We start from the raw sequence: 24293 nt of genomic DNA on the forward strand, positions 1-24293 counted from the left end.
AGTAAATAAATAAAATCTTTTTTAAAAGTTCGTGTGTGGAAATTCTAACCCTCAGTGCAGAATGTGACTGTATTTGGAGATAAAGTGCTTAAAGAAATAATTAAGTTAAAACAAAAGTCCATCAGGTGGGCCCTAATCCATTATGGCCTGTGTCCTTAAACAAGTCACAAGAAGAAGAAATTTGGACGCAGACATGTACAGAGGCAAGAGATATCAGAAGAAACCAATCCTTGATCTTGAATGTCTAGACTCCAGAACATGAGAAAATGAATTTCTGTTGTTTAAGTCCTTCTTTTTAACTGGTGGACAGAGCGCCCCCCCCATTCTGCTGATTAGAAACAGCTTCTTGGCCTGTGTTCTCCAACTCCAGTCCCAGGTGAAGCCCGGAAGATGCTAGGCCTGCTGGGCTGACCATGGCTCCAAGGACACTGCTTCCTTAGCTCTTGGCTGCTAGGATGAAGTCGTCAGAGGAAGCAAGATCGCTCTCTTTTGAGTTGGCTGGTGACTTTCTGACCAGAGGCCCTTGTCATAGGACCAGTGAGAGAATGCATCATTCATCACGGTCCATTCCGTGGTGCTTTCTGACTGCACTGGGAGGGAAGGGCAACTGGGTATATGGTGTTGGATGAGGAAATGGCGGGAAAGCTCAGCCCCGTGGTGATTCGTGTTCTCTGTCCCGGGACAGTGGAGGAAGGGGAGACTGACAGAGAAAGAAGTAGTTTGAAGAGGGCGGAAGGAGAGGTGCCTGATGTGAATCTCGGGACACTTTCCACTGACAGAAGTGGAGGCTGTGTCTGTGGATCAGCGGGGTCTGGAATCCCGATCTTTCGCGGGGCACCGTGTGGCGGGACACTCTGGGAGGACCGCACGTATCCCCCGCAAAGTCGTGTGCCCGGGATGGCCGCCCTGGGCAGACAGGGCAGTGCGGGCGGGCGCGCGCGTACACGACACGTCCTCGGGGCACTGCCCCCTCCGGCGCGCGCCCGCCCAGCCCCGTCTGCGTTCCCAGCCCCTTGCAGGGCTCGATGCGCCCGGTTTCCAGGGCAGCGCACGCCCCCTCCGCGACCCGGGACCCCGGGCCGCGCGCACCCCGCGCCCCGTCCCCGCCCGCCGGGCGCGCGCGCTGGCTCCCGCTCCCGTTCCAGCTGGCAGCGGCGGCGGCGACGGGGATTGTTTTTGTTGTCGCTGAGGCCGGAAGAGCCGCGGGAGTCGGGTCCCTGTCCCCGGGCTAGGCGCCGCCGCCGCCCCCTGCCCAGCGCCCGCGTCTCCGCGGCGCTCCCCTCCAGCGCCAATATTCCGGAGATCAAGCGTTACGCAGCGGCGGCGGCGGCGGGGCCCGGAGCGGGAGGCGCCGGGGACCGGGGCGAGGCGGCCCCCGCCGCCGCCATGGAGGCGCTGGGACCAGGTGAGGAGAGAGCACGGGCCGGAATGGGGCCCCGGTACGGGTTGGTGGGCGGGCGGGACTGTCGCTCTCGGTCGCCCCCAACGGCTCGTGCATACCCGGGTTCGGGCCGTCAGGCCCCGGGGAATGGGACGGTGCCCCATTGCACAAGGCGAAGAGAGCTGACCCGGGCCTCGGGGGCGGGGACCGCGCCCCAGCTTGGAGAGATGTGTGGGGTCTGGAGGTCTGAAGAAGGGTAGCTCAGGAAGGTGACTCGCGCCTCCAGGTAGTAGAGGGGAGACCTGACCCAACCTCAGGGAGGTGGTTGCGACGAGGCCAGTTCCGGCCTCCGAAGGGATGGTCTGTGGCTGGTGCGCTGCGGAGGCCTGGCCTGGACTGGACTGAACTGGGAAGGTCCCCCACCTACTACCAGGGGTATTCTTGGTTTTGGGCTGCAGCCCTATTTTTCTTCGCACTGGCAGACGTCCAGAGCCCTCAGATAAGGAATGCCCCTTGCCCCCAAGGCCAAGGGGTAAAGTACTCACCCTTTCTTGAAGGCCCATATGATCCTATGGCTCTGTCTATCTGTCTGTCCCTGTGACAGTCCCAAAGTTGTCTGGACTAACACCCTAGTGACAAGCGAGTTGGCAGGCAGCCCGCTCCAGCACAGGCTTTAATGCCCTGAGTTCCTTCTAACTGGGTTATGAGTAAGTTGCGAGGATCAGATGAAGAAAGTGCTTTGGAAACTGTAATTTGCTGTCATTATGAGTGGGCTCTGGTTATCTTCCTCAGAGGCACTGTTCCAGGTTGTAACAACTGCCCCGCAGACTGGAGTCTGGTGCTCCCACCTTCAACCCCAACAGGTTTCTAATGCTTTGGCTAAGTAGGGAGGGGTTTAGGGTCTGGAATAGAATTAACTTTACTATCAAACCTTACCTATATAGTGGACTTAGTTGTAGAGCATTTCAGTTTTTTTAGTGCATAGAAAATTCACTTTACCTTTTGAGTTTGGAAACTTTCCAGGTTTGTTTACTTAGAAGTTGTTTACAGCACTGAATGACTTAATCTCACCTTAATTTCCTGTTCAAACTATTTTTTTCAAAAGGACCTCATAATAAAATTTCATATGCCTTTTAAAAGTAAATTGCTTTTGTCACAGTAATATTATTTGATAAACCTCAGTGTGAGTATTATGCTGGGTTACTTCAACTATAGCCCCCGGCTAAAGGCGTGATCAAGTCTTTAGGAATGTAACAGACTTCTGTTCAAATCCAATCTAGTAATTTAATAGTTGTATAACCTTGGGCAAATTATTTAATTCCTTTGAACTTTCATTTCCTCATCTATAAAATGAAGTAATAATAATTACTGCTGTGCGATTGTTGTGAGAATGAAATGAGATAATGTATGTGAGAAGTCTTGTTGAGACCAGTGCATTATAGATACTAACAAAGGTTCCTTCCCTCCCTCCCCTATTAGTAACTGGTTATTGAAGCAACTGTTGCATTTTGCGAACTGGTACTGAAAAGAGACTGTGTAACTGTGTGTACAAACTGATTTTCATGGCAAAGATCAACCTGGTGGTGTTAGGAATGTCCCAGGGATTTTTTTTGTTGTTATTTGATTTTAGCTTTTGCAGATTTGAGAACTTACTAGTTCACCTAGGATTGTGAAAATTAATTCTCACTAACCACATTTATAAAATGCTAATGAATAAGCCAAAATGTCACATAGATCTTTTCTGTTGACTGGAACATTTTCTTGTCTGCTCTCTGGCCAGCTCCTCTTTTGGTGTCATAGTACCTTGGAAACCCAGTTAATAACAAGAAGCTGCATGCCAAGCAAAGAACCAGAGCAAAGGGAGTTGGAAGTCTTGTGGGATGTTTTGTCCAGGTTGTTTTAGAGCCTAGAGGAGCTTTCCTGCCTCTTTGTTTAAAGCACACAGATCTGGAGCTTCGTGCCCTCCTCACTTGAATGGTTATTGACATATTCTTAGTCTTCCTCTGCTCTCCCTCACCCCATTTCTGTTTTGGACAACAATAACTTGGAAATATATTCAATACCATTTCTTTTGGTCATAGTAGTGATAACTTCTATTTTTACAGTGCCTCACAGTTTGGAAAGTGCCTTCATAGTTATTAGCTCATTTGATTCTCAGTGAAGTAAGCAAAACAGACATTATCCCCATTTTACAGATGAGAGAAGAAATGTAGAGAGCTTCACTGACTTGATCAGGTCTCAAGGCTGAGTGATGAAATGAGGGTGAGTCTGGGTCATCTGTCCTGGTCTAGTGCCCTCCTTTTCTTTTAAGGTTAACTTCATCCAATCTATGTTATCATATTTGTTTCCTTTTTGGAAGAAGTAATCTTCTGACTTTGTCACCAAATTTTTGTGACCCCCCCAATATAAAGCCCAGGGACCTTCAAGCACTGTAATATTTATGCAAGTATAATCTACTAGCTAACATTTACTGAGCCTTTACTATTATTACATGGCACTGTATTAAGCCATTTATATACATTATCTCATGGGATCCTCACAATAGCCTTAAGAGTTAGATGCTATTATTACCACATATTCCCCTTTATAGATAAGAAAACTGAGGCACAGAGAGGCTAAGAAACTTGACCGAGGTCATGCAGTTAGGGAGTGGTAGACCAGGATCTATACCCAGGCAGTTTGGTGCCAGAACTTTAGCCACTGGGCCTTTTCTTCGTAAGTAGTTTGCTAAACTCAAAGAAAAACAAGCTTTTGGAATGGAAAATTTTAGAGTATAGTTTTCTAAATAAATCTTCTACACTTATTAAAAGAAATGATTGTTCACCTTCTGACTTTTCTTTCTTGCTAATGAAAAAAAAAACACTATTTTCTTTTCTCCACTTCTTAACCCCTTTTGCTCATGTCCTCTGTTTCTGTCTCTTTGGTACCAAGCAGTTTAGCAAGGTAGAGATTCCACAGGATTGTGGAGTATACTGGGGAGGAAGGGCGCTGGACTGGCAGTTAGGAGACCTGGGTTCTAGTCACAGTTTAAAATCGAAGTCTTCAAGCTGAGCAGGAAATAGGAACAAATAAAATAAAATTAAGTTAAAGTCATATATCCTTGAGTAAGTTATTTGACCCATATTTCTGATTCAAAATTTCTAGTTGGATGAAATCCAGCTTGATGATACAATGATTGCTTAAGTGTTTGTTGGGATATGCAGGGCTGACTTATCTGTATGATTTGATTCAATGTGCCAATCACCTCTGATATTATTTAGTATTTACCTCTTACCTTGTTTATGAATGTCTTATCACACCCAGAGCAGATCCCCTTTTATACCAGAAGTGGAACTCATCTCCAAGCAATAGTATTTTAGTATAAATTATGTGCTTTTGCTTTAATGAAAACTAATGCTCAATTCTTGGGTTTGAGGAGTGATTGGGTTTCTGTTTAGTTTCTATTTGGAACTGCTACAAGGATTATTGGTAGTGGTCAGTTGAACATTTATTGAATTTCTACAATGTACTGGTCATTGAATTAGGTCTTGAAGAGGTAACGATGAACTGGAGGTCCATTTCCTCTAAGTTTACAGTCTAGTGGAAGAAACAGATTAATTTAGCAGGTCGTTTCTAAGTACTTGTGCTAAGCACTCCATTATCAGGAGGGTCTTGGGAACACAGAGAATATACATCCTCCAGTCTGGGAGATTCTGGAAAGGCTTTCCAAGTTGGGCACACCTGACCTGAGTTTTGAAGGATGAGTAGAATTTAGGGGATGAATGAACAATGAGTTTAATACGTGCAAAGATTCAGTACTTAAAGAATTTGTTTACGGTGATCTGTCAGCACAAACTTCATTAAAGCGTTTGCTTTGATGTTCCTAAGTGATGTTGGACAAGACAGCATCTTGCATCAGAATTCTCTTTCCTCAGTGAATTGTCTTTGTTCTTGGTAAAATGCCATTGCAATAAAGAGCCTGTTGTAACTTTCCACGGTAACCATAGCCCACTTTACTGAACACCTATTCATAGCAGAAAATATGTATATTTTTAGGCCCGTGTCTATTTGACATTATCTTCATAAAGGAGGAAGGTTTTTTTGTAGACAAATATTTCCCAGACTGTGTTTTCCCAAACCCACTACAAGTCAGTAGCATCCCCAAGTGTGGCAACTAAAAATATCTCCAGACATTTGCCTGTTTCCTGGGGTGCAAAATCTCCCCTGGGTTGAGAAGGACTTCAAGTTCTTGAAGACAGAAGCTGTCTTTTTTCTGAGTCCATAGTGCAGGTTAGACATGTAATAAGTGAATAAATGTTTGTTAAATAAACAAACCTTATAAATAAATAAATAAATAAATAAATAAATAAATAAATAAAACAAACCTCCTTTAAGGTTAAATGAATAGACCTTATGATGAGAAAATATCAGATTATCCAGATTCTAAAAACATCAGGTTATAAACAAGAAAGTTTAACATTATTGATATTGTTTCACTATCTAAATTAACAAGTGAATTGATAAATATAGCTGCTGTTTAACCTCCTGCTGTCTCTACAAACTATAGTAATACAGGCTGATATGTGGAAGATTAATGGATCTTCTTTATCCTGAACATGATGATGGCACCCAAGGTCTAGAGATTTTTATTTAAAATGCACATAATTTTGTAAGCCTGTCTGTAGATCCACTGACGCTCATAAAAGGCTTTCTGCAGTAGCTGACGCCTGAGAGGAGTTCATCATACTGTCTATGTAATTTTGATGTTCCTCATATTCAAAATAATTGCAACATGGTAAAATATTGGAAATCTAGAGAACCTTAGATAAAAAAGACTCCTCAAACTCTTTTATTTCTTAGTATGTTTAGTGAATAGTAAGATCTCAGTAATTGTAGCTGTCATCATCATCATCATCATCATCATCATCATCATCAAGGGAATATCATTCTTCCTGACCAAAAAGCACATAGAATGTCTTTCGATCTCTTCAGGGCCTCCGACCAGCCTGTTCCAGCCACCCCGCCGTCCTGGCCTTGGAACTGTTGGGAAACCCATTCGACTGTTAGCCAATCATTTTCAGGTTCAGATTCCCAAAATAGATGTGTATCACTATGATGTGGACATTAAACCGGAAAAACGGCCTCGTAGAGTTAACAGGTAAGGATGAGAAAGAGTAGACTTTTACATAAATGCGTATAATTTATTTATTATATATCCTGTTCTCTATTTTTTGTTGTTGTTGTTTTCTAATTCTTTCAACATGTAGGCTTTGTTTTCCTCTGAGATGATAAGTTCCTTTGCTGTCTCGTACTTGGTTATCCTCCCCAGATTCTAGCAGAGTGTTGCCTACATCCCAGTTCAATCAGTAAACACTTACTGAAGGAAGAAGCAAAGTCACTCTTTCTTGTCCAAGAGTAGCAGAAATTTATAAAAGTAGGTGAAGAAGACATTAGTGTCTATGGGAAATAGAACTATCTGGAAATTTAAATTTTATTAGTAAGTGTTGGTGATGGACATGAGAAAAATATAAGTGGAAAGACAGATGGATCATCTTGGAGTACTGAAGAAAGTAAGCTGGGAAAGAAGCTCTGTTTAATTCTGCATTATCCAAGAGGGGTGTGGATGAGGTGATTTAAGCATTATGGTCTCTGTGACAGGAATTTACCAAGTGTGAAGACATATATTCTTACAGGGTGCTGAGAACAGCCATTTTCCTTTTCCTTCTTTCCATACTTTGCTCTTCAAGCAGTCCTCAGTATTAGGATTCTTGCTTTTCTGAGAATGCTCTCGTTATCGCTAGCATTGGTAAGACACAGCAGCTGACTTTTCATTGACTCTATCACTCCAAAGTCTCACAGACTCCGACTTAAACTATGTACTCTTGTTTTCCTGCAACTGCATTTACTTCACGGCCTGCACACAGTGTGATCTGGTACATATGCAAGAACACTTAAGTAAAGCTATGCATGCTTGAGAGAAAGGCTTTCTTTCTAAAAAGAAATAAACCACATTGGTAGTCTTTGTGGAATGAGGATATTTCACAACATTCCCTTCTCTACACTGCTTGGGAATGCTCTGGGATAAAACAAGCGACTATGCAGAATTATAAATAGCCAGCATTCGTCAAAGAGGTTGAATTACTCCTTTGCGTATGGTGCATCTTAGATTTATTGATCCTCGGATTTCTGAATTTCTGCCCACTTTCTTTTCCAAAACCAGTATACTTGAAGAAGAATGTATTTTTTAAAGATTTTATTTATTTATTTTTAGAGAGGGAAGGGAAGGAGAAAGAGAGACAAAGAGAAACATCAATGTGTGGTTGCTGGGGGCCATGGCCTGCAACCCAGGCATGTACCCTGACTGGGATTCTAACCTGCGATGCTCTGGTTCGCAGCCCGAGCTCAATCCACTGAGCTATGCCAGCCAGGAAGAATGTATATTTTGATTAAAAAACTTATCATTTTCAGTATGAACATGCCACACTTAGATACCTGAGAGAGGGTATTCTCTCTTGTAAGACTATGTTTATCATAGAGGGATTTGGAAAGCAGGAGAATGAGAGGATGTCATAAATCTTATCACTCTTTCCTTTATATATATATATTTCCTATATTTATATATTACTGATTATGCTATTACAGTTGTCCCATTTCCACCCCCTTCATTCCCCTCCACCCTGCACACCCTCTCCCACCCACATTCCCCCCTTTTAGTTCATGTCCATGTGTCATAAGTTCTTTAGCTTCTACATTTCCCATACTATTCTTGCCCTCCCCCTGTCTATTTTCTACCTACCGTCTATGCTACCTATTCTCTGTACGTTTTCCCCTTCTCTCCTCCTCTCATTCCCCTGTTGCTAACCCTCCATGTGATCTCCATTTCTGTGGTTCTGTTCCTGTTCTAGTTGTTTGCTTAGTTTCTTTTTGTTTTTGTTTTAGGTGTAGTTGTTAATAATTGTGAGTTTGCTGTCATTTTACTATACATGTTTTTTATCTTCTTTTTCTTAGATAAGTGCCTCTAACATTTCATAAAATAAGGGCTTGGTGATGATGAACTTCTTTAACTTGACCTTATCTGAGAAGCAGTTTATCTGACCTTCCATTCTAAATGATAGCTTTGCTGGATAGAGCAATCTGGGATATAGGTCCTTGCCTTTCATGAGTTGGAATACTTCTTTCCAGCCCCTTCTTGCCTGCAAGGTCTCTTTTGAGAAATCAGATGACAGTCTGATGGGCACTCCTTTGTAGGTAACTGTCTTCTTTTCTCTTGCTGCTTTTCAGATTCTTTCCTTATCTCTAATCTTGGCTAAGGTAATTATGATGTGTCTTGGTGTGTTCCTCCTTGGGTCCAACTTCACTGGGACTCTCTGAGCTTCCTGGACTTCCTGGAAGTCTATTTCCCTTGCCAGATTGGGGAAGTTGTCCTTTATTATTTGTTCAAATAACTTTTCCACTTGTTGCTCTTCCTGTTCCCCTTTTGGTACCCCTATAATTGGGATGTTGGAACATTTAAAGATGTCCTGGAGGTTCCTAAGCCCCTCCTCATTTTTAAAAATTCTTATTTTTTCATTCTTTTCTGTTTGGTTGTTTCTTTCTTCCTTCTGGTCCACTCCATTGATTTGAGTCCCAGTTTTCTTCCCATCACTGTTGGTTTCCTGTGTATTTTCCTTCATTTCACTTAGCATAGCCTTCATTTTTTCATCTAATTTGCGATCAAATCCAACCAATTCTGTGAGTATCCTGATCACTAGTGCTTTGAACTGTGTATCTGATAGGTTGGCTATCTCTTAGTCACTTAGTTGTATTCGCTCTAGAGCTTTGATTTGTTCTTCCATTTGGGCCTTTTTTTTTTTGTCTTGTCCCACTCTTTCCTTTTATTCCCCGCTTTTGTTATCATCTCATAGTTGCTTTTGTTCACTTGTTATTACCTTTCTTTAGTTAACTGTTGTTTTAATTACTTAAACCAATGGTCACTTTAATGCTTACTTTTCCCAAGGACTTTTGAACTGAATTTAGATGATTAAGGTATGGTGATAGTTTCCTTACTCTTCACCATTTTTCCAAGCTAACCTCTACTATCTCCATTACTGTTAAGGGAGGTAGTAGATACAATGGTGCGGCACTTCAAGATGCAAATATTTGGTGATCGACAGCCTGGCTATGATGGCAAAAGAAACATGTACACCGCCCATCCATTGCCAATTGGACGGGATAGGGTAAGTGTTGACAGTAGAACGATTTATTAGATTTGGGTCTAATTTAGTAGTAATGACATAGGACAAAAATGTTTCCTCTTCTAATAACAATTCAGTTCTTAGTTGTTTCTCATAGTGATAATAGGTTTTTCTGTCCATATTCTCTTCTCCCATAGTTAATCAATAATTGAACATTAGATGAACATTAGAATTTAGGTCAATTATGTCATCTTTATACATATTCCAAATTTCTCACATTGTTAAAGTGTTACCTGAATCTGAACATGGAGTTTTTATAAGTTATAGAATTTTATATAACACCCACTTATGAAAATATACATAATACCACAGTAAGTTTTTTAAAAATTTATTTTTAAAATTAAAATAGCAATACATAAATATATACTCATTATAAACTCATTTAGACAATCTAGAAATGCTCTGACGACCTGCCTCTCTACCTGTCCTCAATCCACTTTCCCTTTCAGAGGAAACTACTCTAATAGTTTGGTATGTATCCTTTCAGGTGTTTTTATGTGCGCTAGCTGTTTGTGCATTTTTATTTGTTTCCATATTGTTCTGATATATTTTTTCATTTAACAATATATCTGGGAGTTCTTTCCATTTCTGCACATTTAAATCTACCTTATTATTTTTCTAATTGATTTGAGAGAAAAACATTGATTTTTTTGTTCCACTTATTTATGCATTCATTGATTGCTTCTTCTATGTGCCCTGACTGGAGACTGAACCTGCAACTTTGGTGTATTAGCATAATGCTCTAACCAACTGAGCTGCCCTTATTATTGTTTTTTTTTCTAATTTTATTTTAATCATTGTTCAAGTACAGTTTTCTGTCCTTTACTCCCATCCCTTATTATTTTTTAATTCAAAAAAAATTTGCCCTGGTTGGTGTGGCTCAGTGGATTGAAGGTCGCCAGTTTGATTCCCAGTCTAGGGCACAGGCCTGGGTTCCCGGCCGAGTCCCCAGTTGGGGATGCGTGAGAGGTAACCACACATTGATGTTTCTCTCCCTCTCTTTCTCCCTCCTTTTCTCTAAAACTAGGTAAATAAAATATTTAAAAAATTTTTTTTTACTGTGGTAAAGTATACATAACATAGAACTTACTATTTTAACCATTTTTAAGTGTAGAGTTGTGTGGCATTAAGTATAGTCACACTGTTGTGCAATTGTGACCACTGTCCACCTGAGAAGTTTTCATCCTCCCAGACTGAAACTCTACTCATTCAGCCAGAACTCCCCACTCCTTCCTCCCCCAGCCTCCGGTCACCACTCTTCTGCTTTCTGTCTCTATGACTTTGGTCTAGGTGCTTCGTCTAAGTGGAGTCACACAATATTTGTCATTTTGCATCTGGCTTATTTCCCTTAGCACAGTGATTTTAACATTCATAGATTTTGTAGCATCTACCTTATTTTTAAACAATCATATCCTATCAATATTTGATATTAAATCATTTCCCTATTGATGGACATATAAGTTGTTTCTGGTGGTTCGCAATTACAGAAGTGTAAATATCTTTATGCATATATTATACTGAATATTTCTGGGAACTTTCTCTCAGCCTTTGTAAATATACATGTGTATGTATTCTTCCTCAGGTTGATATGGAAGTGACCCTTCCGGGCGAGGGGAAAGACCAGACCTTTAAAGTGTCTGTTCAATGGGTGTCAGTTGTGAGCCTTCAGTTGCTTTTAGAAGCTTTAGCTGGACATTTAAATGAAGTCCCAGATGACTCAGTACAAGCACTTGATGTTATCACAAGACACCTTCCCTCCATGAGGTTAGTACCTTAGTTTGAATTCTTTACCACAGATATCGGACCTTTTTATGTTTTGTTAGTTTGCATTGGAGCCATTGAAAGGTTTCTACATAAGTCATAGTTTAAACTTGGTTTCAATGTACAAAGTGGAGAGTAAAATGAAAGACGTTTCAAGTGTTTATTGTAAAACATGCAAACTTTCATCTCTTCAGGTACACACCGGTGGGCCGTTCCTTTTTCTCACCTCCAGAAGGTTACTACCACCCTCTGGGAGGGGGCAGGGAGGTTTGGTTTGGCTTTCATCAGTCTGTGAGACCTGCCATGTGGAATATGATGCTCAATATTGATGGTAGGATGGCATTCTCTTTCCTCTTAAGCCTTTTGGCCGATTTTCTTGATCCTGTGTCTTTCCCTGAAGCTAAGTATCTTCCTCTCTCTTTGTTAGTATCTGCAACTGCCTTCTACCGGGCTCAGCCTATCATTGAGTTCATGTGTGAGGTTTTAGACATTCAGAACATCAATGAACAGACCAAACCTCTAACAGACTCCCAGCGTGTCAAGTTTACCAAAGAAATCAGAGGTAGGTGTTTGCATTACCATAGTCTTGGAGAGGCAGTTCAGCATGGTGCAGGGAGCATGGTCTTGGAGTCACACTCACCTGGGCTGTTGTCCCCCCCGCTAGATCTATCAGTGGGACCTTGGGCAAGGTACCTAACCACTGTGAGCCTTAGATCACTCATCTCTAAGGTAAAGGTGTACCTCGTAAGACTGTTGTGAGAATTAAATCCAATTAGATTTATAAGCTTAAACGCAATTAGATTTATAAAGTTTCTAGCATAATACCTGGCACATAACAGGCACTTACTGTTTTAAAAACCTCTATTTTAATAAACTAACACAAATTTGCTTATTTTCCTTTTGGAATTTTTTTCCTCCTTTGCTTGTAATTAGCTATCTTCTCTCACTGGAATATGTTTTATTAGCACCTGAACACAATGCATGCATAGTAATTATGTATTGAATGAAGTAATAAATTAAAGTGGTTGCACATCTCCAGTCATCTGGGTTCTAGTATTTTCTGCTTAGCCGAGACATTTTGTCTACACGTAACGAAATTATTCCCTTGTCCTTGCAACTTATGTCCTGTGCAATGGCACATCTTTCTGAAGACATTCGAATCTGTTTTTATCCTTATGCTTCTAATTAATACTGATTTTTTAAAGATTTTATTTATTTTTAGAGAGAAGGGAGGGAGATAGAGAGAGAGAGAAACATCAATGTGCGTGCGGTTGCTGGGGGTGATGGCCTGCAACCCAGGCATGTACCCTGACTGGAATACTGATGTTTTAACTTTGTTTTTCAACTTCAGGTCTTAAAGTTGAGGTGACTCACTGTGGACAGATGAAGCGAAAATACCGAGTTTGCAATGTGACTAGACGGCCAGCCAGTCATCAAACGTATGTTAACCACCTCTAGAATGACAGCATTACGTTTTTGCTAACAGAGGAAGCTACTGTCATCATTTGAGGAATTGGTATCTGATATTGCAATTTTTCAAAAATATTGAGGTCTTCACATTTAAGCACCAAAGCTCTAACAGTGTTTTAAAAATTTTTGATACACATTTGTAGAACTTATTTCCTGCCTTTAATTTGTTTCACCTCTTCAACAGCATATGCTAAGCAGAGATCAGCTTTCATCTAGTGATACAGATAGGATCATCATTTATTATACTCTTGTGATTCTCAATGCGTGGCCCAAAGGGTTTATTAAGGCCTGTACGTGATATGGGGCTGTCATGGCAAGATGTATATCATGGAGCCATTGAAAGTTTCCCGTACCAGTCACCGTTGAAACTTGGTTTCAGGTTACACAGTTGTGTGGGTTGCTCTCCCTCCTTTTGGAGCAAGCTGTCTTCTTCCAGCTGTCAGTGCGCATGGCACACCTCCAGCAGCGCACTCACTTTCACTTCTCCATCTCATTTTCCTAATCCCCCAACTTCTGGCCCACTGTGAGCTACGCCTAATGAGAAACTACACTCTGGAGTGCTTTTTAAATCACCATATATGTAGGTTTTGTTCTTGTAATCTGTATCCCTAAACTCATGACTGAGATGAACATAAATATTGTCTCTTCTAAGTAAATAACCTAAATATATAAACTTTATATTATTTTGATTACTCAGAAGCCTTGCAAAATGTTTTAAATTTTTTTGCTTATATTCTAATCTGACTTTGTTTTAGATCCACGGTTCTCGATATTTGAACTTTAGAGTATATCAAAACCACCTTTGAAGGCCTTTGGTCTAGATAGTTAAATTTTTGGGATGGGTGACCTCTGGATAAATGTGGCATATTAATTCAATCTGATTTGAACAAATTCTTCAGTATTAACTCATGTACACATTACATAAGTTTCTTCAGAGTTATAAAGTGATATTCCATGTAATCTTCATATTATGTCACTGACCTCATTCTCTAGGGGGGAAAATGTTACCAGAATCTTAGGAAATCATTACTGAGAATTTTAGCATTTGTTTCAAGAGGAACTGTCTCTTTTTCATTATTTAATTACTTTACAACCCTATAAGAATAACTATACTTACATACCTATATAATTTATGCATGAAAATTAAAAACACATAAATTTATTCTCTTTAATTTTTTTCAAGGAAATAAACTTTTAATTTCAAGTTTATTTTATCACTTGGACTTTAGAATCTGCAGAAAGCCACCAGTTTTTAGTACAGCATAATCTTACAATATAGACCATGAACCTTTCACAGTAATTAAAATGTAGTCGTCATAGCAAGTAATATTTTCCTTCTTCATTTTGCAATGTCAAATAAAATTAACCTCTAAACAATTTTAAACATGCCTCTATTTTCTATAAGTGCACTGATTTTAGTCCAGAAATGTAAACCTTCTTGGATCAATATGGAGCTGAACACATGATTTTCTCCTCAGACATAGATGCCTAATTGCATGAAGTGGTCAGGAGCCTGCTTGTTTACAACCTGGCATTCTGAATTCAGACTAGGAGAGTTACACGAGTGTTACATAGGTGATACTCACTGCGTTGTTAGTTCATGGTGTTGTAACAATAAAGAAAGCGAGATTGAAGTTAGTATTGTGCCAAGTATTAGACATAATTTGCCCACTGGAAGAGTCAAATTAACAGTCTCTTACATCAGCCTCCTCAGTTTATACAAAGTATCCTAGCATAGTCTCAGTTTCATGTATTTGGTCTTGTTTCCTCCAAATCCACATGTATTTGTCCCGGTTTAGTGGGACATTTTAATTATCTGAAAATATGGGCCCAATCACTATGCTACACTCATTTTGCCAAAAAAAAATATTTTTTTTCTTAAGCAAACAAAATTTCTATTTATAAGAAGCCAATAAGAGATTGTATTTGTAGGTATTAACTGACCTCTAGTGAATCTCTATAATTTCTGATTCTGTAGCTTCTGGTCTTAAGTTCTTTTTAAACTTTAATTATAATTTTTTCTCATTCTAGCTTTAAAAAATATGGAAAACTCCAACGTGATCACTGATTGGATTAAATACCAAAATGACTTAAGGGAAAATGTACAAGTAAAGATTGACCTTTGTTTTTAAGTGACTGATAAAGGTAGAAAATGTCAGTAGACTTTTGTTTGTTTGCTTGTTTGAGAAGAGAGAACTTGACATTTCTAAAAAGACATTGTCTCCTGTAGTTTTCCTTTACAGCTAGAAAATGGTCAAGCTATGGAATGTACTGTAGCTCAATATTTTAAGCAAAAGTACAGTCTGCAGCTGAAATACCCCCATCTTCCATGTCTCCAAGTAGGACAGGAACAAAAGCATACGTACTTGCCACTTGAGGTAAGCTCAATTTTCTTTTGCCAGTCTGCCAGTTTCTTGAACGAGTTAAGAAACAAAATCGTATCTAAGCAAGTGGTAGAATTTAGTGTCAATCTCTGAAATATTGGGGGCTGATTATATAACAAAACTTTCATTTTTGAGGGGCGGGGGGGGAACGGATGTAAAGTAGAATTCGTCAAAGGCTTAAGATATAGAAGCCCATCACACAAACGAATTTCTCTTTGCCTCTTGGTAGGTCTGTAATATAGTGGCAGGACAGCGATGTATAAAGAAACTCACAGACAATCAGACGTCCACGATGATCAAAGCCACGGCAAGATCTGCTCCCGACAGACAGGAAGAAATCAGTAGACTGGTCAGTAAGGCATGGCCTTTAAGACAAGCTAGCTTTGAGATACAAAGACAACGCAGTAGAAAACTCCTGATGGGACATAGTTACTCTTCGGTTCTTATATATGCAGGCTTTCCTGTTCTTTAGGTGAAGAGTAACAGCATGGTGGGTGGACCTGACCCATACCTTAAAGAATTTGGTATTGTTGTCCACAATGAAATGACAGAGCTCACAGGCAGGGTACTTCCAGCACCAATGCTACAGTATGGAGGCCGGGTAAGCTTTTCATTTTGTTCATCAGGCTTCTTCCAACAGCCAGTCAAAAACAGAGTAACTGAGGGCTTTTCTACACCGCCACAGTGAATTTGCCCATAGTTATGCTTATTATTGCTCTTTGTCTTTTGGCTAATACCACATAGAGTTCTGTTTATCCCCTCATCAATATTCAAATGGCCTTAGATTGTAATGTCTTTTCTCTTTTCTTTTGTTTCTTTTTTTTGTTTTGTTTTGTTTTTAAAGAATAAAACGGTAGCCACACCCAACCAGGGTGTCTGGGACATGCGAGGAAAGCAGTTTTATGCTGGCATTGAAATTAAAGTTTGGGCAGTTGCTTGTTTTGCGCCTCAGAAACAATGTAGGGAAGATTTACTAAAGTGAGTATCTTCGTATTTTCAGCTTAGTAATATCACTTCCAGATATGAAAAATGCCATCTCTCTGTGAATGTGCTGTGTGCACTGGCACCAAATCCCTGACTGCTGTAGTGACACCGCCTGGCTCTAGGAGAAGCACCTTGTATTGTAATAAATTGCCAATTCGGGAAATACATTGAGAGTCTGACTCAGCTTCCTTACATTTAGAGCAGACATCTGTGACTCACAGGGTTGAAGCATTGCCCGTTGGCAAATTTGTGGGTTCTTAGTGAAGCTTTCTTTGGTATTAATCGTATCCTTCCAGCTAAGATAAAAATGAGTTTATTTTTAACCATTCTAATTTACTAGCAAGCACGTTTTACTAAAAGGTCACTGCCTAAGATCGCTGGTCCATGCCTCACAGAGGCGGCTGTCTGGACGAAGGAAGTGAGTGAGAAGAGGGGAGAAATCGAGGCAGAGAAAGGGAGCTGGGGTGAAAGGAAGGAATCCTACAAAATATTGGCAAACTCACAAAAGAAACTATTCTGAAAGCTTTATACATAGACTGGAGTAACTCCTGAAACCCAACGTTCAAAATTTCGTAACAAGGTTTTCTTTTTTGAAGGGATGATTTCTTTTGCCATTGTGTTCATTCACATGTGTTGCTAGTCTGAATGTCACCCTAAATGCAGTGATTGTGTAACAGAGTGTGTCCGGGTTCTCAACTGAACCCTTGCTTACAAGAGCTCACCCAACTATCCTCATAGCAGGCTAACCCAAGTACACATTGCCTGAAATTTTGACCTTGCATTTCTTCAGTCCAGAATTACTAACTTGCATGTTTTTTTTGAAAAAAAAATCTTTGGCCAGGAATGTTATTTGAATCCCTGGGGCCTTAAGTATAACTATTTAAAAATTCAAAATGATAATTCGATAGTGTAACAATACAGATTCTTCTGCATGGTAATGATACAACACCCAGTCTGTTTTTCTCAAATAGCTAAAAAAAATGTTGTTGTTTATTTGTTTGTATCTAATTTTGGCTAAGAATTTGCAGAATTGAAGGAAGTATCATAGAGGGAAATAAATACTAAGTATGAAAGCAGTGTGCCACTGGTTCTGTTTTAACAGGAGTTTCACTGACCAGCTCCGTAAAATCTCTAAGGATGCAGGAATGCCCATCCAGGGCCAGCCATGTTTCTGCAAATACGCACAAGGTGCAGACAGCGTGGAGCCCATGTTTAAACATCTGAAAATGACATATGTGGGCCTTCAGCTAATAGTGGTGATCTTGCCCGGGAAGACGCCAGTATATGGTATGGACCCCTTTAAGGTTGAATGAAGGATGGTTTCTATGGTAGGTGTGACAGACAGGATAAGCTAGAATATGCTGCAGTCACAAACAATCCCAGACTCTCCGGGGCTGCAAGCAGCCATGAGTTTGCTTTTTGCTCCTGCAGTGCATCCATTGCAGGTAGACTACAGCCTCTGCTCCTTGTCATCCTATCATTTTCACTCTTAAAACCTGGGCTGGCAGAGCAGTCACTGTTTGGAATGTTACAGGCTTCATGGCAGAGAGAAAAGAGAGCTCTGGAGGGTTCTTAACATCTGCAACTTCTTGGCCACAACCAGCTGTATTGGCCTATCCAACCCATGTGGGGGAAGATGGGCATGGGGCCAGGAAATGCAGTGGAAGTGAGGACTGGGCATGTAGTGGAATTCTGTCATAGCCCCCAAAGCAGGGAGAACTGGAATGTCGGTTAAAAACACTGAGGAATATTATAGTGGGGAAGAGGAGAGGAACCTACCACTTCCAGAAAAGGAGCTGTTTAGTTTGTATCTATTAGAAGAATGATGTGAAGTTCTTCTGGCTATTATGTAAGTGAAGGATTTGGAAACTGTAGACCAAGCTGTCTGAGCTTTGTAAAATATCTTCATCCCTCTCTGTATTTGCTTCTTTTGTTACCTTCAGTTTATCTCTAATGTTTAGAGAAAAAAAAAAAGGCTGAGGTGGAGAGGAGGGGAAAATTCAATGGGCTGGTATGCCTGGAGTGAGAAGGGGTAGCCAGGGAGATTGAATCCTTTGTCAGACCAGTCCTGCGGGAAAAGGAACCTCCAGGGACTGAGTAAGTGGTAGCAGGCAGCATTGTAGAATAAAAAAGTAGGCTAGTTTAAAGGCCTGGCCCTGGCTGTGTAGCTCAGTTGGTTAGAGCATCATCTTGATTGGTTAGAGCATCATCTTGATATGCCAAGGTTGTGGGTTCAATCCCTGGTCAGGGCACATACAAGAAGCAACCAATGAATGCATAAATAAGTGGAACAACCAGTTGATGTCTCTCACTCTCTCTCTCCTTTCCTTTCTCTCTAAACATCAATAAATTAAAATTTAAAAACACTGGAGCTCCAGTGGCACAATCAGTTAGCGGGAGGTACTTATAAAACTGGAAAACAAATAAAGGCCTTTGGGAGAGAAGGAAGGGGGTGGGAGATGTCCTATCCAAACTGAAAAAAAAAAATGCCCTGGGGTTTAGCAAATGAAAAACACCACACAAGAAAAGCATCTAGCACCGTGTACAGTATATAGTAGGCACTCTGTAAATGTCAGTATAGATTTTCCCCTCTACTCTTAGTAATTAAGAAAATATTTAAACATTTAAAAAATCAATTAATTATTTTTGTAGCGGAGGTGAAACGTGTTGGGGATACCCTCCTGGGTATGGCCACGCAATGTGTCCAGGTAAAAAATGTAGTGAAGACCTCACCCCAGACTCTTTCCAACCTTTGCCTGAAGATAAATGCAAAGCTTGGAGGAATTAACAACGTGCTTGTACCTCATCAAAGGTAAGATTCTGAACTCTGTTTTTCCCACTTTTTTATTAAGCTCTAACTTACATAATTTACAGTAAAGCACACAAATCTCAAGTATGCATCTTGATTACTTTTTCTTTATTTTTCAATTTTCTTTCTTTTTTAAAAAGAGTTTTGTTTATTTTTTAGACAGAGGGGAAGGGAGGGAGAAAGAGAGGGAGAAAACATCCATGTGCGAGAGAAGCATTGATCAATTGCCTCTTGCAAACCCCCAGCAGAGCACCTGGCCCACAACCCTGGCGTATGCCCTGACTGGTAATCAAACCAGCGACCTTTCAACCTTTCGGTTTGCAGGCCAGTGCTCAACCCACTGTGCCACACCAGCCAGGGCCAACTTTTCTTTCTTTATATATATATATATATAAAGTTTTTCTTTTTTTAAAAAGGTTTTATTTATTTTTAGAGAGAGGGAAAGGGAAGGAGAAAGAGAGGGAGAGAAACATCAATGTGTGGTTACCTCTCACACACCCCCTACTGGGGATCTGGCCCACAACCTAGGCATGTGCCCGGACTGGGAATCAGATTGGTGACCCTTTGGTCCACAGGTCATCACTTAATCCACTGAGCTGCACCAGCCAGGGCTTAGAACATTATTGACTGTATTCCTTATGCTGTACTTTACATCCCCATGACTATTCTGTAACTACCAATTTGTACTTAATTCCTTTACCTTTTTCACCTATGCCCCCAACCCCTCTCCCATCTGGTAACTGTCAAAATATTCTATGGATATAGATACAGAGAATATTTTCTGCTTCTCTCTGCTTGTTCATTTATTTTGTTTTTTAGATTCAATTGTTGATAGATATGTATTGCCATTTTGATGTTCATATTTTTTTATTTTTTTCTTCTTCTTAAAGAAGACCTTTAACATTTCATGTAATACTAGTTTGGTGGTGAGGAACTTCTTTTAGCTTTTCCTTGTCTGGGAAGCTCTTTGTGCATCCTTGGATTCTAAATTAAGCTTTGCTGGGTAGAGTAATCTTGGTCATAGGTCCTTGCTTTTCACCACTTTGAATATTACTTGCTAATCCTTTCTGGCCTACAAAGTTTCTGTTGAGGAATCAGCTGACTGTTTTATGGGAGCTCCCTTAGAGGTAACTAATTGCTTTTCTATCGCTGTTTTTAAGATTCTCTACTTATCTTTAACTTTTGGCATTTTAATTATGGTATGTCTTGGTGTCCTCTTTGGATCCATCATGTTTGGGACTCTGCCTTTCCTGGACTTAGATGTCTATTTCCTTCACCAGGTTAGGGAAGTTTTCTGGCATTATTTTTTCAGATAGGATCTCAATTTCTTACTCCCTCTCTTCTTCCAGCACCCCCATGATGCAAATATTGGTACGCTTGAAGTAGTCCCAGAGGCTTCTTACACTATCCTCATTTTTTTGGATTATTTTTTCTTTTTGCTGTTCTGATTGGGTATTTTTTGCTTTCTTATCTTCCAAATTGCTGATTTGATTTTTGTCTTCATATACTCTACTGTTAATTTCCTGTAAATTAACCTTCATTTCTGTTAGCCTCATTTCTAACTGGTTATTTTTTATGGTTTCCATGTCCTTTTTTATGCTGTTGAAGTTCTCACTAAGTTCCCTTAGCATCCTTATAACCAGTGCTCTAAACTCTGCATCTGTTAGATTATTGGTCTCCATTTTGTTTAGTTCTTTTCTGGAATTTTGTTCTGTTCTTTCATATTACTTTGCCTCCTTATTTTGGCAGCCTCCCTGTATTTGTTTCGAGGTAGAGCTTCTACATCTCCTGGGCTTGGTAGAGTGGCCTAATGTAGTAGGTGTCCTGTGGGGTCCATTGGTACTGCCTCCCTATTCACCCAAGCGAGCCCTCTACGTGTACCCCCCCACCATGTGGGCTGTGTATACTCTCCTGTTGTCGTTGAGCTTTGATTGCTGATGAAGCATCAATGGGAGGGATTTAGCCCCAGGCACATCACCTACAGGGACTGGTTTCAGCCACCACAGAGAATTAGCTGTGCAGGGGCCCACCCCATGGAGCAGAACTCACTTCAGCAGGGCTCTGGTGCCCACTGAATCCGCCTCCTGAGTGTGTCCCTTGTGGAGGAGGTTTTTTGGTGCTTTGATGTAGTCTGAAGCTGTCCACTGGGCATGCTGGCTCTGGGACCTCCAAGAAAGTGCAGTGCAAGGTCAGCCACCACCTGTGTCCTGTCTAGGACCACCTGGCATGAACTACAAAGTGATCAAAGTTGGGTGGGGTGAGATCTCAGGGAATCACCAAGGTGGAGCAAACAGTATGAGCCAGGTTGATGGAGATTCAGTTATGGCCCTGGGCTGCCAGCTCTGTGGGGGAAGGACTCAGGAAAGGAACAATGGTCTCTGCCAGTACTTCTATCTGGGAGAAAGGTGCCCCTCCAGGTCTCACTCTGATGCCAGACAATTCAATTCCTCCCTATATGTCCTGGTTCCTTTTGAGCTGCTTCCCCAGTGGTGGAGGTTGGATGAATAAGTCCGAGTAAATTCATGTTTGGGCCCTTTAAGAGGAACTTCCTGGGACTCCAGAAACCCTTAGCCTTACTCAACAACAATCCCTGCTGGTTCTTATAGCCAGAAATTATGGGGACTTCTCTTCCTGGCACTGGAATCCTGGATTTGGGGGTCTGGTACTCCCCAGGGGTGGACCTCCACAGCCGAGATATCCCTCCTGGTTGTCATCCACCACATGTGGATGTAGGACCACCTCTTTCCTCATCTCTGTCCTCCTACCAGTCTTGATGTGGCTTTTTCTTATACCCTTACTTGTAGAACTTCCATTCAACTGGATTATAGGTGGTTCTTAATGATGGCTGTTGTCTAGTTTAGTTGTAATTTTGATGTGGTTGTGGGAGGGTCTGAGTACCACGTTTACCTACCCCACCATCTTGACCAGAAGAAGCCTTGACTGCTTTTTCTTATTTACACGCACACTCCTGTAAGCACCATCCAGGTTAAGATATAGAACATTTCCAGAACTTTATCAAGCTTTCTTATGGCTCCTCCCAGTAGGTATCCCCATTATCACTTAAAATCAATTTTAAAAAAAGAAATACAATATAGCCTCTGCCCTCATGAAGGTACCTATTCTTTAGTGCCTATTACATCCTTAGTACCTTTACATGAGATTTTCTAACTTGGAATGCCTCCTAGATTATTCTTTAAGAATCCTACTTTTAAAAATTTACCGGAGAAGCATGCATGGTATTTTTTCCTTGATCCCTGGATAGAAAAATCAGGGCCAAATAAATAAATTCATTCTTTCAACAAATATTTATTGAGTATCAACTGTGAGCTAGTAGTGTTCTAGGCTCAAGGGACACAGCAGTGCCCTGTGGAGCTTACATTCATGTGTGTATGTGTGTGCACAATAAATAAAATAAATAAAGTGTGTAGGGTAAGTGATAAGTACTGTAAGTAACAATAAATAGAGAAGGAGATAGACTTGATTCTCTTTCCTAGGTCTCACATTCTAAAAATAATTGGGGGCTTGATCCCAGTTCCATATACATTCTGCAGTTCTGTATCCATTGTAAGAAATCTTAGGATCTTGCCCTGGTTGCTATGGTTTAGTTGGTTGGAGTGTTGTCCCACAAACTGAAAGTCACGGGTTCGATTCCTGTTCAGGGCACATACCTAGACTGTGGGTTCCTTCCCTGGTTGGGGCAAATAGGAGAGGCAACTGATCTGCTTCTCTCTCACATCAGTGTTTCTCTCCTTCCCTTCCCCGCTCTCTAAAACCAGTAAGTATATCCTCAAGTGAGGATTAAAGAAAGAAGAAGAAAAGAAAAATCCCAGGATCCCAAGAAAGCCTGTTCAGAGAAAATTTTCCCTTTACACATAGAGATTTCATTAAATTTGAGTTGGGTCCTCATTTTTAATTCTTCCCTTCCTACCGTTTACAGAAGAGCCATGTTGATTTCTGTAGTCAATTCAGACTCACCGTACTGGGTGGCACATAAACACAGTGGGCCTTAGAGCCCTCTCCCACTGGGCACAAGTCTTTATTCTCTCCTATAAGATTATGTCTGTGATTGTATCCAGTAAGCTTGCCAAACCCAAACATTTTCGTCTGTGTATCTGAGTGGCAATGTCTTTTTCAATCTGAGCAGGCCATCGGTGTTCCAGCAGCCCGTCATCTTCCTAGGAGCAGATGTCACGCACCCCCCTGCAGGGGATGGGAAGAAGCCTTCCATTGCTGCTGTTGTTGGCAGCATGGACGGCCACCCCAGCCGGTACTGTGCAACTGTTCGGGTGCAGACTTCCCGCCAGGAGATCTCCCAGGAACTCCTGTATAGTCAGGAAGTAATCCAGGACCTTACTAACATGGTTCGGGAGCTGCTGATCCAGTTCTACAAATCCACACGCTTCAAACCCACACGGATCATCTATTACCGTGGAGGGGTGTCCGAGGGACAGATGAAACAGGTACTCTTGTTGTCCCATAGTTGCCTTTTGGGGCTTCTGGCTGTCTGACCGAGCCTCCTTTCATCGGCCACTCCGGGTAAATTAGATCTGAGAGACACAAGGTGAGTTCTCAATTAAATGTCATTCCATTTGTAACTCCTAGGTAGCTTGGCCAGAACTAATAGCAATTCGAAAGGCATGTATTAGCTTGGAGGAAGATTACCGGCCAGGAATAACCTACATTGTGGTGCAGAAAAGACATCACACACGACTCTTCTGTGCAGATAAAACAGAAAGGGTAAGGAAATATAGGATAAGCTTCATTATTTGATACAAGTAAGTGTGGTTTTTGAGTGGGCATATATATAATTCTTTTCCTAAAAGCAGAAGTGCCTAATAATAATTCAGTAACTAAACCAATTACAATTAATCTTAGGTGACTAATTCTGAAGAATACAGGTTTCGAGACTGAATAGTTGTCTTATTTCTAAAGTTTTTAGGAGAGAGGTCAGAAAAACATGCCAGGTCCACTAGGGTGATATAGGCAAACTTCATAGGGCTCGGTTGTCTGTTTGGACTTTATTGCCACTTGCTACTTTTTGCTGCCAGTGCCTTAGGCATGGGTCTAGGGTACAAAGAAGAATTTATCTCCTAAATGATTTTTATATCAGTGCAGAGGATTCTCAGGATACAGACTTGGAACACTTATGATGTCACACTTACTAACCATGGGCAGGTTGCTTAACTTCTCTAAGCCATAATGTTCTCAACTGTAAAATGTATTAAGAACAAGACCGGCCCTGGCTGGTATAGCTCAGTAGATTGAGCGCAGGCCTGTGACCCAAAGCATCA

The 24293-nt window shown here is 41.0% G+C and overlaps 1 protein-coding gene across 1 annotated transcript in view; it reads left to right on the plus strand.

The window, feature by feature from the left end:
* The first annotated feature begins 945 nt into the window (after positions 1-945).
* Positions 946-24293, plus strand: part of AGO4 (argonaute RISC component 4) — a 37663-nt gene continuing 14315 nt past the window's right edge. The window contains exons 1-15 of the mRNA XM_045858843.1: positions 946-1405; positions 6353-6518; positions 9456-9576; positions 11177-11358; positions 11550-11686; positions 11783-11917; positions 12707-12794; positions 15056-15203; positions 15439-15558; positions 15682-15810; positions 16054-16187; positions 17296-17480; positions 18846-19005; positions 23147-23462; positions 23605-23739. Coding sequence (XP_045714799.1) covers positions 1387-1405; positions 6353-6518; positions 9456-9576; positions 11177-11358; positions 11550-11686; positions 11783-11917; positions 12707-12794; positions 15056-15203; positions 15439-15558; positions 15682-15810; positions 16054-16187; positions 17296-17480; positions 18846-19005; positions 23147-23462; positions 23605-23739 — 2175 coding nt within the window. The 5' untranslated portion in view covers positions 946-1386. The remainder of the gene's footprint in view (positions 1406-6352; positions 6519-9455; positions 9577-11176; positions 11359-11549; positions 11687-11782; positions 11918-12706; positions 12795-15055; positions 15204-15438; positions 15559-15681; positions 15811-16053; positions 16188-17295; positions 17481-18845; positions 19006-23146; positions 23463-23604; positions 23740-24293) is intronic.

The sequence above is a fragment of the Phyllostomus hastatus genome, unplaced genomic scaffold, assembly GCF_019186645.2.
Source record: "Phyllostomus hastatus isolate PE091 unplaced genomic scaffold, TTU_PhHast_1.1 phas_scaffold_182, whole genome shotgun sequence".
NCBI lineage: Eukaryota > Metazoa > Chordata > Mammalia > Chiroptera > Phyllostomidae > Phyllostomus > Phyllostomus hastatus.